Here is a 13,549-nt window from a genome sequence, read left to right as displayed (position 1 = left end):
GTAATAAAGCGGTTATTTTCTAAAGAATCTCAGGTGCTGCGTCAATAGGGCAGTGGAAAACAAAAATTTGGTCTTATCAGTTGAGATTATAAATCTTTTTGCGCCAGAGTTAGTCTGCTTAGAACCAATGATCGTGAAAACATTCTTATCATTTAGAAGCGGCAATAGGCCACTTACACCAAGAGGTCAGGGGCCCGTTTCTCGAAAGTCCCGGTAACTTTTCGGGCCCGAAATCAAATAATAATAATAATAATAATTTACATTTATGTACCGCAAACCGCTATATGAATATATTCGGTTGCGCTTTACAATATTGTTATATTAAGTTTATGTTAAAGGTGACTAAAGCATGAGAAACTATTAAAAACTACAACAAAAAGTATTAAAAACTATAAAAAATAAAATTTAAAAAAACCTATAATAAAAGCCAACAATTAAATCTATTTAAATCGAAATATTCAAATCGAAATATAAAGAATAAGAGCGCGGGTCCTGGCTAGCAAACTACTCTATTTTGTTTCATTAACCGTTAGTTTTATCATTTTAGATGCAAAACTATTGAAACCTCAATCTTTAATGTAAACAGAGACAGCTTACCGGTTCCGTTAATTATCGAGACTTTCGAGAAACGGGCCCCAGGTGACAAATGCTTCCTTTAAATAATGAGTTGGAATCTTGCTGATGCCAAAAATTGACAGAAATTTGAGAGGAAACGCATTTAAGGGAGATATTTTATGGCAGTTTGATTTTTCAACAAAGTAGTATGATTTGTATTGGCCGCCAGGTTGGAGGGCATACTCTTGCCCTCCAACATGGCGGCCAAAACATACTTTTCGCTTATAACTTGTTAAACGTTTGATAGTTACGCTCAGGTGTATTGTAAACGTTACCACATCATCTCTTCAACATTTTCCTTGAAGTTTCAGTGCAGAATTTGAGTTCAGAAAGAGGTAATTCACAATTTTAAAAATCACATTTTGGTCGCGTGACCAGCTACGAACTTACTCATTTTAAGAAAATGGTGCGGGTTTGAAAAACCAAATCACTATTATTTTGTTTAAGATATGACCCACTAATCGTTTTCCGAAGGCAAAATCATATAACTTTCATTTTCATAAAAACAATGTCACATGACCTCTTAGTGCAAATGCCCATTTTCAACCTTCTTATGGGTTTAGCCACCCTGTCCTCCCTAGCAGAGCCTCTGTTTTGCTCCCCCTCGATTTCGGCGTGCTCGAGAAAGATTCGGCACGAATCGAGTAAGGTCTTTGTTGAACATGCGCTACATGTTGCTAGGATACAGTTTCGAGCCAAGGCCTAAGAGCAGTGCGTTTGGCACAGCAGGCTCAGTTATGAGCATCGGTTTATCAATGAACATGATAAACGGATGCTCACTTTTGGTAAACCAGTCTGCCGAGAGGAAACAAGATTGACTCGTCAAGAAATTCGGGCTTCGGTGACTTCAAAGTCTTGACGCGATTTACGCAGAGTCTTCTTTTTCCGTCCTCGACTATCAAGAAGGAGGCTCTACTCGCAGGGTAGGGTCTAGCGTATTCCATTCTCACCAATTTATTTGTTCATCAAGTTTGGATGGGCTCCTGGCATACAAAACTGATTACTGTCTTGTGAGTCAGTACATTTAAACGTGGGTCGGACCCAAGTGGACCAAAACTCGAAAAAGTGGGTCAGTCGATATTTTCACGTTTTTAGGAACGTATTTGCTGAAAATCCAATGTTCAAGGGGTTTGCTCAGCTTACCTTAAGGAATAAATTGATGTCCTGTCTTTTAGTAATATCAGATATCAGTTGAAAATATGTTTTTTTATTTCTCTTCTTGTATATTCACTTAGAACTCCAGCATAAACCTTCAGTGTAAATAAATTTTACATTTTAACTTAAGCTCCACAATAAACACAAAAATATACATGCAAATATTTGCAGAACTTGTTCATATTCTAAGAGGGGAGTGGGGGAATATCTTCGAGGCGGGGTGAAGGTTAATGTCCTTAAAAGGGGGCCCAGTAGGGGAGGGGGTACTCTCTGTATGTTACTGCAGGTACCAATGTTAAAAGCGTCTACAAGTTACTTTGAAAATGCGCAGGCTAAACCTGTAATCATCACGGTCTTCTTTGAAAAGCTAAGAACACAGTGGAACTCACAGTGCTCGTAGGAAGCCTGCGCTTGATCGAAGCTAAACAGATACCTGACTCAGGGCCTGCTTACATGGAGGTCGCGGACCCTAGGTAGGTGAGGTAACCCGCTTAGGTGGGGTAACCCACTTGTCCATATAATCTCTCATCTTAATTTGATCACGTTTACATGATAGGTGGGGTGACCCGCCACATATTACCTCACCTACCTGGGGTCCCCCACCTCCATGTAAACAGGCCGTTAAACGTTTTCTCCTATTTGGACGAGGTTTCGCTGGGAAATTCCTTAAAAACTTTCCGGTTGCAGAGACATGTACTGTGTTTCTAGCTAATGACATCAGTTAGGAAACAAACCTTAGCCCGATTAACTCGCTGATTCGTGTTCACCTGTATAGTTAATCTCAAAGGGCTGATTTTTGAACAATTTTTAGACTAGACACGGTAAATCTCTCTCTTTCTCAAATAACGTCACGACTAGATAGGGCCTAGCCCCTTTCAGCACTTAGACAATCACTAGGTGTGACTATTAAAAACCTCAAAAGAAACTTACCAGGCGAAAACATATCTAAATAAGAAAAATAAAGTACATAGCACATTTAAATATATATCTGTTTGCCTTCCTGCATCGAGATATTGTAATGTTTACAGGAAATCATGCTGCCCTGTATATTTGCCTGACCAGTCCTACATTTGTATCTGACTACTGACATGTTCAGTTAAATTCCGTCACCAGTTACCTTGTTAAGGTGTGCCAATATTTTATCATACTTCGTGGATTCGTCATCATCTCAGTCCAATGTTCGCACTCAGTCCCCCTCGCGTACATCATCCCCCCTAGTAGTACCCTGCCGATCAATTTGTCTTCCTTCCCCCCTCCCCTGGAGTGCATGATTGACACTAATAAGGTACCAGTCCCCAGATCATCTCCGGACGCCGTGAAGTTGAAAGATTCGTTGTAGAGAGGATCTCTTGTTGTGTGGTGTACTGAACCCTTCTTTGTCTTGATTATCTTGTTTCCAACTGAAAACGTCACTGTAGCGTATGAGTCTGAAACAAAAACAGGAGAAACCACAATTAGAGGATGAAAACAGGGTTAATGTCCTTCCTCTATGGCGCGCGTCAATCTCTTCACCCATTTAGAAAAATGCCATAATACTTCTTCCTTGCGCAAGCTCAGCTTTACCGGAGAGTAATAATTCCGGTTTTTTTGTTAGAATAGCACAGTTGTTTTATGACTTAAAGTAGGTCACTTGCATTAGAACGTAGTTTTTCCTGTGATCTGATTAAAGAATTTTAAGTAAATTGCGGGTTGGCCTTTGAACCGAAAGAAACAGAAGCGAAAGTGCAATGTATGTAACTGCGTAAGGCCATCCCCATAAAATGTTTCGTTTCCCATTGCCCGACCGACCCATTTTTTTTGGAAAAGTAAAAAAAATAAAACAATAAAAAAATAAAAAAATTCCAGAATCACTTGTATTGTAAAGAAACAAGTACTTTAGTTTACAAGCACACGATCTTGTCTTATTAACACCAATTGTCTTAAATTATCATCGATACTTCGTTTTTGTAGCCTTTTTAGACATTTGATAGTCCTGTTAATATACATCTTTTACCATCTGATTATATCTTGCAGACTAAACGTGAGATTTAATATGCAATCATGTGTTTATTCTTTTTATTTTTTTTTGCCCGACCGACCGACCGACCCACCTTCACGAGAGGGAGGGCGATAGGAAACGAAACATTTTATGGGGATGGCCTAACTGGGTATGCAGACTTTTGAGAAGCTCATGCATGTGTGGGAGGACCTGGGGGTGGGAGCCCGGAAGATTAGCAAGGAAGTTAAAGCAGCGTCGACAGCGGCGGCAACAAGAACGGCAAAAAAGCAACAGGTTTATTAAGCAAAACAACAACTTTGCATAAGCATCACGCTTTTTTGTACATTTCTTTGCCATCACCGTAAGACCGGCTGCAACGTGAAAATTCCTAATTTCACGTTTTGTGGAGGACGTGAACAAAGACAACGACCCTCTTTTTCTTTTCTTAACTTTGATACAGTCTTTTAGAATTCAACTCACGAAAAAATCGCGAACATTTGACGAAATGAACCAGATGGAATAAGCGCAACGAAGTTTGAAGCGACGGGCAGCCTGAGAAAGGGAGAAGAAAGCCAGGCGGGAGATGTGAGTTCTAGGAGGGTGGGGTGGAAAAGGCAAAAAATGGGGAAAATACGCAAAAATGCTTAATATTTTGCGATCGAAAAAGCGTTAAAAGGAGGAAGCCAAGAAAAACGGGGCGGAAGCAGGGTACACAAAGTACTGGAGAAAAGCACGTGCAAGAACAAAAGTGAGGTTTACATAGATTGCTACCCTAAACGGCACTTAATAGTATCCTATGGTACTCTCATAAACTGCTTTCTCTAGCCACAAATGAAGCTTGTGTCGTCACCTGTACCATGAGGCTCCATTTTCTTAAGGTTTGCTGCTCTGAGAACGATAATTGTAAGCCTGTCCAGGGTGGGGTAGTATGACATTGAGAGGTGGATCTCCCCAAGTTCAGACTGATTCTATTACAATCACAGAAAGCAAACATAAAAATAATCAAACTAAATGAAATGAAAATTAAGTATAAAAACAAGATGGGGGAAAACAAAAAAGTGAACATAGATAAATGTAGAACTAACAAGAGGTGCAGAAATTCCTGTTCTTTCTAGATGATCGCCCAAAATAATCAGGGAACTTTTATGGAAGATTAGCCTTCATGCGCAAGACCGCTTCCCACTCAATCTATTTATGTTCCCGCCTTTAAATTGACCAATCAGGGCATGTTTTCCTTCCCTTAGTATTGGTTTCCAAGAGTTTCATGCCAAAGCAAACCCGTGAGAAAAGGTTAGAAAAGGAAATACTACGTGTACTGTCGTCTCGTCCTGTGTTTTCTGGAAGTGTTTTTAGCTTATTATACTGACAGGGAACGCCTTGCCCTTTTCAACACGCTAATATGATTATAGCTTATGTCATTATACCTTATCAGTTTCAAACAATCGTCTCTGTTTGAACGATATCGTATAAACACTTGTGGTTTATTTTGTCTGAATGGAATGGTTGAGAGTCTAAATAAATTCGTTGATTAAGATAGCCCGGCTAGTTAATTGTAGGCAAATGAAGCATGAATTTGAGTAGTGGTAAATAACAGATATTTCGTAATCTACACAACAATTTCAAGCATACAAGATATGTGCAGAATTTTTGAGGTCAAGAACATTTCAAACAGATGTCAGAAAGTGATAGTGTTCAATGGACTTCCCTTGGTTTATAGTCAAACAACCATTGCATGTTTAGTAAAGACTAGATATTATTACAGGGTCCAGAAAATACCACTGTTACATTATAGGATTGACGAAATGTAATTTGATGTGGGTACAAAATAGTGTAAAATTATGTACTAAATTCTTGAGAAATGACCTTTTTGTTTTGGCATAAGAGCTTCCCCATTGTCAACGCATTAGTCTTCTCTATGTTATTCGGAGATTAAAATTTATATCAGTGATAAGGTCGTAACTCACTTCTGGTGTTTAAGAGATTAAAATGTTTTGCCGCGAAATGCCTTACCTCCTCTGTGGCTTGTAGATCTCTCCACAGCTGCATTTTTTTGTTTCTATCCAACTCAATCAACGGAAACAACACTTCCCCAACAATATATTGTTGGCTTGCTCTAAACCCGTCATATATTGACAAACGAAGTGTACACCTCTGAAGCTCCGAAAGAGGAAGATTAAAATAGAACATTTCATCAAAGTTTGGTCGACGAGTTTTTCTTTTGCATTTACTCTGTGCCACGTTCTTCTCTTCGGGGCACAAAATATGCAGTTTAACAAATGGGTCGCACGTTTTCAGGGCTTTATCGCGGCACGAAAGATTTCTTGCCTTAACCAGAGTTACCGCTAAACTCTCAGCTGACGCGTCATATTCGAGATTGAACCAAATTCGCCCAATATTCTCCAAGGGGTAAATTTCATTTTCTTCGCTGTCCTTTTCTTCGGGTGCTGGGCTCGGCTCACGACTGGAAACCGAAAGTGATGTTCGAGTTTCCAGCCCTTCTTGAGCATCAAAGAACATGTCCTCGGCGCTTGACATGGGTGATAGCGATTCCTCTGAAGAAGTTACTTTGCCTGATGCTGTATGACTGTTAAAAACTGACTTTTTAGTCGTCCCTAAACGTTGCTGGATTGATCGGACGGCGAATTGTGGCGGTTGGACAGCGGTTTTGGCTATTTGGGAATACTGTTTGTATTTATCAGCCTTGCGTCGTTTTCTGATTAGGAATAGAGTGACGAGCAAAATAACTGATAGTAAACCAAGACCTACTGTTAGCGCCACTGGCAAGACGGGAACTGTGGAAAACGAAATAGAAAATTTATGGGTATCGAACTGAAATTAAACACCATTAGAAAGACAATAAACTTAACTTAAGCGTAAATCCGGAAGGAAGATAGTATCCACACTTCAAATCTAATCCTTTGAAGTATAAAAGTGACCCCAATCAGTGATGAAAAGCCAGGGGAGAGGGTGTGTATAATGCAACCGCTAAACCAAATACAAAGATCATAAGAATTTTAAGCGAATACCGTAAATCCTCTATTAACCCCCCCCCCCGGGGCTTATTAGTTTCAACCCCATTTGAGGGGGGGGGGGCTTTAACAGAGACGGGAGGCTTATTTAATTTAGAACAGACGATGATATCAGTTCCCCATAAAGAACTAGAATACAAAGTGGAAAAGCTCAAGTATAAGAAGTTGGAGGTCACGCAGCCGAGGATTAGAATCAAATCCGAACTTCCGGGAGGTAAATAAACCATCCCGGATCAGTCCACACGAAGTTTTATAGTCGATCACCTATCAGTGAAAAATAATCAAGATAGGGGAGGGGGGGCTAATAGACAGGGGTGGCTTATTAATTCTCTTCCCCTGAAAAGGTGGGGGGGGGGGGGCGTTGCTTGTTAGAGGGAGGGAGCTTAATAGAGGATTTTACGGAAATCACCAAGTTTAAAACGTAGCGATATTTAAACAACTTCTCTCAGTGTAGGGAATAGGCACTCTGAGCCGGGTTGTTCAAACCCAGGGTTAGTGCGAAATTTGAATTCAGATATGAAAGCTTAAAAAGCAAATTCAGTTTTATTCTTTTTGCCTACAATTTGATGATTGGATGCTCTAAAAAGAATAGAGAAAATTATCCGGGAAAATGCTTTTGAACTGAAAGAAAAAGAGACCCAGGTTAAAATTTAACCCTGGGTTAGCGCTAATCGGCCTTCGAACAACTGGGCCCTGATGTTTAAGGATCTTAAAGTGTTCAATTTATAAACTGTTTCGAAAAAGAACCAGTAATGAAGGCAACGTGACAGTTTCTATGAAGACTGGGTGTACTAGTCCAACAAACAGGAGATTCAAAAGAAAGCTCGACAGCTGATTAGATCAGGGTCGGACATTCCAGTTGATTCTGGTTCGTTACAAGCCATCCTAACATCTTTCTCATGTTTTATGAATTGTTGGTCGTCCTGACTGTAAACGATTTTCTTGTCGAGCAGTCAACTCTGTCTTGTTGTTGCCTGTTCAGCCCTAAGGTGGAAGAGGAGTGGTCCGCCTTAGAAAGGTATCCGCCTTTTATTAAGTTAAAATTTAAAAAAAGGAATGAAGGAAAAAAGTAAGGAGCAAGTCTGGCTATCTCATATCCGTTTTGTAGAGTATAGGGCATAGTTAGTGGGGATCAGGAACGGCTTATCAAACAGCCCGCTTAAATTGCCTTTCGCCCACATTCACTGCCACTGAAAAGATCAAGGTGTCCGGCCGGGGGAAATTAGATGAGTCAAGTATGATTTGTGATGTGAAAATTGTAGAAGGAAAACTGCAAAGCGTTGCCGTGAAAACACTGCCCCAGGGGGAAGGGGTGTGGATTCAAGTTAGGCTAAATGCCCTACAGCTTCCGTTTTTGAACCAAAGAACCAAACAGTTCAAGAGCTAAGAGAAGTCAGTGTTTTATTGATGTAAAGGAAGGCAGAGAAAATATATATTTTTTCAAACTGGCCACTTTCTCAAGTTTTTCTCATTAGACAGTTATTTAGGGCGAGCAAAAGACTAATTTTAAGGGAGAGGACGACGGGTACGTTTATAATATAGGACTGAGGGGAGGGGGCAGAGGAGAAAGAAAATACTCCTGCACGACGCAACCATTGTTTGTTTGGCAAATCATTAAAAAAATCTTTAAAAAACTCCAACGTTAACTTTGATTTTTGTGCCACAACTTTATTCAGCAACAAAGGCATTTTTAGAGGGAATGAAATCTCGGCGAGGAGCATGCTTAAAGAAAAGCCTCCTGAAACGTAACATACAAAAAACAAGGCTTTTGACTGCGAAATAGGCTTCCTAAATACTCCACTATGCTTTTAATATTAAGGCAGAGAAAGGACATATGTAGATTTGTACGTTCTTGGTAATATCAGGCGGCCGTGAGCCAAGGATACAATCGAATACAAAGAAAGGGAAGCAGTGTGTTTGTATGCGTGCACCATATGGTATGTTTTTTCAGTCTTGTTTTACCCTTTTCTTCTACTCTTTCTCTAACGTTGGTTAAACATCACCATACTTTAGAAGTCTTAATAAGATTACATCTGCACTTCCCAGCCGGCTACAAAACGTAGAAGTTGAATCGACAGTGAGGAAAAAAATTGCATTTTAAAATGTTAAAAAAAACTCAATAAATTTCAAAAGCAACTAAATCGAGAAATAGAAGTATAGCTGTTGTACTAAAAGCCCGCCAGTCGAATTTAAACAGAATTATTACTGTGTCTGTTTCAGTTTTCTTTGTATTTCTTTTAGAGAGTTTTGCTGGAGTAATACTGGCTTTAGTAATTAAAGGGGCCTAGAATTAAGAGTGTACATGGACTGAGTGGATTTCGATGCATGTTTTCCGACCTGATTTTTTCAACCACCTTAAGAAAAGCAAATATCGGGGGTAAAGCTTTTAAAATATCCTCTCTTGCCTTACTGTGATTGACCGACTAAGTGGTGAACGGAAGCTGGGGGATTTGATTTCGAGAGATCGTGTTTAGTTTCTAATATGTCTCCGAAAAAGAAAAAATAAAGGAAAAATGAAGAAGAAGAAATAGATGAGAGTTCTAAATTGTCTATTTCACAGCAAACGTTATGAAGGATAGTATATTATTAAATGCCGTTTAGAGGCTTGCAATAAATGACCGATTATCGTGACTTCTAGCCAAACGACGAGAAAATGGAAAGTAAATATACTAGTGCTAAAAAGAATGATTAACTATTTTTCAAGACATTTTGACTGCTGAAAACGTCAAGCGGTCGTTGTATAATTAGATGTTTTGGCTCAATTGTAGTTAACGAAAGAAAAAGAAAAACAGCTTTTAGAAAAGTCCCCGTCTATTTGTCATATTAAATCACAGAGACAAACAGCAAAAGCAAATGTAACTTAATCAGATTTGACTTCCAAATTCACATCCACGCTACTTTAGGGACCGGTCATTATTTATCACCTGGGGGGGGTCGGAGGATTTTGGGGGGGATCACTTGATTTTTAGGAGAACAGAGGGGGGGATCAGTCGTAACTGAGAGCCCAAAAGGGGGGGATCACTGAAAATTTTGGAAGGATTCAGAGGGGGGACCACTCAAATCTGCTTGAACAATGCCAGTTTGAAAGCATACAACATAAATGTGCCCATTCTGCTGGGAGATGATAGCATTTGCAATCTCAATTTGTTCTAACACAACTTTATTTAAAAAACGGAAGTCTGTCACACTAGCGAATGTGTGCATTTCAATTTATGTCGAGAAAGCTTTGTTTTAACGCTTTTATATTTTTCCTTTTATAACGTGCTCATGACTTAGCTAATATTCATCTTTAAACATGACAGGTGAATTCTAAATTGTGAACTATATAAACTTCTGATAACTGAAACATTGTAAAAAGCGTGTTTGTTTAAACATAAACCATTAATCGCCTCTCCAGGAATGGGCGTCCTGTGTCAGCTCTGTACTAAATTCGATTCAACTGCTTCATCTGCCTCATCTTGAGCCTCATCATCCCATTCAACAACTTCATTTGCCTCTTGAGCCTCGTCATCCGATTCAACAGCAACATTTAGTCCCCTTCGGCAGGTTGACCCTGGACTTTGTGCCCTTAAAATGGCCGCTACTTGCTCTAGATTTTTTGCTAGGGTCGTGCTAAAAATACCCTTTTCTAGTAGCCATAGCAAAGGGTCAAGATGCAAACGCCTGGTTAGTTTCTTAACAAAGTCAGCATTGATGCTATCTACAGGAGTAACTCTATCATTCTTTTCGATTGAACCGAAAATTTGCCCCGCGACCTCGATTGAGGTCAAGTTTTCTAAGAGATGACGTGCGCTCTGCTTGAGTCGCTTGTCCTTGGTTTTTCGGACCTTCCTCTTATTTTCCTTCTTTCTTCTTGACATTGTTGATTTTCTCGCGCACAAAGGAAACTTCTTTGACAGGTTAATATGCGCTGTTGTCAACTTGTTGGATGCGGACTGAAGTTCCTCGTGCAGTGTAGTGATTCGCCTATGTGCTTCTTCTAAATAGGCCAACTCATCGCCTGCAAATGACTTTAGAGTGTGGTCCTCTGAAAATTGTCGCTAAATATGACCTTCTGATAGGGACTTGGCGGACTGCTATTTGGCACTCTAAAAAAGTAACTTTGCAGTTTCAAGCACTGATTGCAGTTTCAAGCACTTTGCAGTTTTAAGCAAGATTGCTTGTATGTCAACTGAATTCAGATGTCTGGATCCAGACTAGAAAAAGACACGGATCAAGAGACACTTTTAAAAAAAGACTGCGCGATAACGGCTTTATTATGCTGTAACTACATCCTAGTTAGAAATACTACCTGTATATGAACGTTTAAAACACTAAATATACACGTCGAAAGGTGAATATGGGTACAAAGACATGGCGGGGGGGGGGGGATCACGAAAGTTATATATAGTTATGAGGGGGGATCACTTCAATAAAATAACATTTAAAGGGGGGATCGGCTAAATTTCATCGTGTTTAGCCCAAAATCCTCCAACCCCCCCCAGGCGATAAATAATGACCGGTCCCTTATTCGAATTAAACTCAAGTTGGGTTGATTAATTCATCCTCAGTAAGGTCCTAAAAGTGCATATATGAAAGATTCATTTTTCTTCTCCGTCGACAGATAAACTCTTGGCGAATAATTGAATTGTTTATAACTTAGTCCGTGGCGGAGTGTAATTAATCGCAACAAGATTTGAACTTCATTCACGAAAAGTTCATTTTATAAAAATTGAATTGTTACACATGTTTTAGTTAACCTAGAATTACCTTCTGATGATTTGATTGAGCATAAGTTAAATATCTAGAGTATATATTTATCGATATTCTTTCACCCAGCTATAAACTGGAATAAACTAAGCGAGCGATTGAGAAGTTATAAAAAGCTGATAGTAACTGAAAACTGTCATATTTATTTTCTCCTACTGGTGAATAAATTACGATATTTTTTATTTAAACGCTCTCCATCAGCTGAGGGAAAGCAAAAGTAAAGAAAAAAAGTGTGAAGCAAATTCAGCGAAAATGAGGAGAGTTCTCTTCGTTTGTCTTTTTACTTGTGAATCTGAAAGAAGGCGGATAAAAATTTTTGACATGCTCGAGGCTGCTTTTAGGTAGACCATAAAATATCGAAGTAAATAAATGGGGAATCTCGCCGAATTTAGAGCCGAAAAGTTTGTCTTAAATTTGTAATAAATTATATTTGGGCAGACTGTATATATGCGTTTGTTTCGTGTTGGCCCAGCATAAACTAGCTGTCGGAGTCTTTTAGTCTAACTCTTGGCCGTATTTTTATCACTTAATCTCCGCAATGGTAGACATAACTTAGGTATCAGGAAGAAAAACATAATTCACTTTGTATAATGTATACGGTCGTAAAGAATTAATACTTACATTTAGCTTTCGGAGAATGGTGTGTTTCAGAAGCCGTATCAAAGGTGGTTGAGTTATCAGAAAGGTTTCGATTCTCATAGAATCTTCTCACCATTCTTGTGAGAAGGGTCGAGAAAATCTTTCCTAGTTAACATGGAGCAGTTAACGTTCAAGTTATGACACGCTTGGCTCGATGTCTCGGATAATAAAAAAGGCTCTCAGTGAATCGATTGTTAGGCATATAATTACATTCAAACCAATCTGCAATTTAAATTTCTCTCAGTTTCCACGTTGCAGCTGGTTCAACTCTCTTTGAATATTTATTCGATCAGTTCATAAAACTTACTATCTTTTAATCAACAGTTTTTCTCATTTCCAACTGCTTGTCAAATTAAACTCCTATTTAGTTAAAATATGTTTCAAAAGTTAATAAAATTTTGCTTTATAGTGTAAAAGTTAAAACGCTGCCGAAATACTGTCGAACTGTTCGCATTAAGTTCATTCTTTGCACCGGCAGACGGAACTCTTGCACTCTTGTTTTGGTCTTAAACTTGCCCCAGATTTAAATCAAGTTCTTTAATTTCGACAATCAGAATTATTTTTACTTTCTTAGAAAAAAGATTATCAGTATCGCACTTCCTTATCTTCTTCTTATTTACGCCGTAAAGAATTAGAATGGTGTATATATTTTCTAAGTTTAGAATTTTGAAACGTAAATATATCTTTTTCTTAACTGGCGCATAATCGTTTTAAAAACGTCTATATGTGTTTCCTTATCCGTAAAAGAACATCTTGAAACCTAATATCGGATCTCAATTTTAGTCGAGACGAAACCTTTAAGAATACTGCCAATGATTCTTTCTTGTTAAGCCAGCTAGCAAAGAAACTTCTCATCACTCGTAAAAGTCGCAATAAGCGAATATTTTATAGCGGCGAGCGACATGTGTCATGTGAAAACAAGAAAACGCACAGAGGCGCGAAGCAGAGGCGAGGTAGGTGGGGAGTTCGGTGAGAATGTAGCAAGTTACTTCGATTCCTGCATGGTTGTTGTAGTAGCAACTGAAAAAGCATATCACAGTGATTTTGGCCCATTCAGGGGTTTTATTGAATTTTATTCAGGCAAATTAGATGTATATTTCTTTAACGGCAACAAATTCACACTGACAACAATTCTACTTCAAGGATAATGAAGTGGACCTCCCTTTCGCTGGTTAACTCTTGTTGGTTGTTATAGCAACAAAAGCAACCATAAACGTTTGGCCTACAGGGGATTTCTTGAACTTTCTTCAGACAAATTTACCCTTGGTCGTTTTCATTCTACATGGAACGATGCATATTTTCCTTCCTGGACCCATTTAGCTTTCAGTTCAAGCTAATAAGCTGGTAAGCAAGGACGTCAGCAAAGATAGATCTTTCCACCAAT

The 13,549-nt window shown here is 39.0% G+C and overlaps 1 protein-coding gene across 1 annotated transcript; it reads right to left on the bottom strand.

Annotated features, from left to right (window-relative positions):
* Positions 1-1,802: 1,802 nt before the first annotated feature.
* On the bottom strand, positions 1,803-12,370 carry LOC140928631 (synaptotagmin-15-like). Its single transcript, XM_073378406.1, has 4 exons — positions 12,148-12,370; positions 5,759-6,540; positions 4,599-4,716; positions 1,803-3,197 (listed from the first exon to the last, which is right to left on the bottom strand). The coding sequence occupies exons 1-4, from the start codon at positions 12,239-12,241 to the stop codon at positions 2,884-2,886; spliced, it is 1,308 nt and encodes a 435-aa protein (XP_073234507.1). The 5' UTR covers positions 12,242-12,370; the 3' UTR covers positions 1,803-2,883.
* Between the last annotated feature and the right edge of the window lie 1,179 nt (positions 12,371-13,549).

This window comes from Porites lutea, chromosome 2 (assembly GCF_958299795.1).
Source record: "Porites lutea chromosome 2, jaPorLute2.1, whole genome shotgun sequence".
Taxonomy (NCBI): Eukaryota; Metazoa; Cnidaria; class Anthozoa; order Scleractinia; family Poritidae; genus Porites; species Porites lutea.
The sequence above is the reverse complement of the archived record's forward strand: the minus strand, read 5'-3'. Positions and strand labels throughout refer to the sequence as shown.

Bases quoted from the DNA above. Each gene is read 5' to 3' on its own strand.
- LOC140928631 (XM_073378406.1), bottom strand. From the start codon at position 12,241: ATGGTGAGAAGATTCTATGAGAATCGAAACCTTTCTGATAACTCAACC. The intron at 6,541-12,147 runs GTAAGTATTAAT...CGTTTTCCACAG, and splicing joins CCATTCTCCGAAAGCTAAAT to TTCCCGTCTTGCCAGTGGCG. The intron at 4,717-5,758 runs GTAAGGCATTTC...TGATTGTAATAG, and splicing joins ATCTACAAGCCACAGAGGAG to AATCAGTCTGAACTTGGGGA.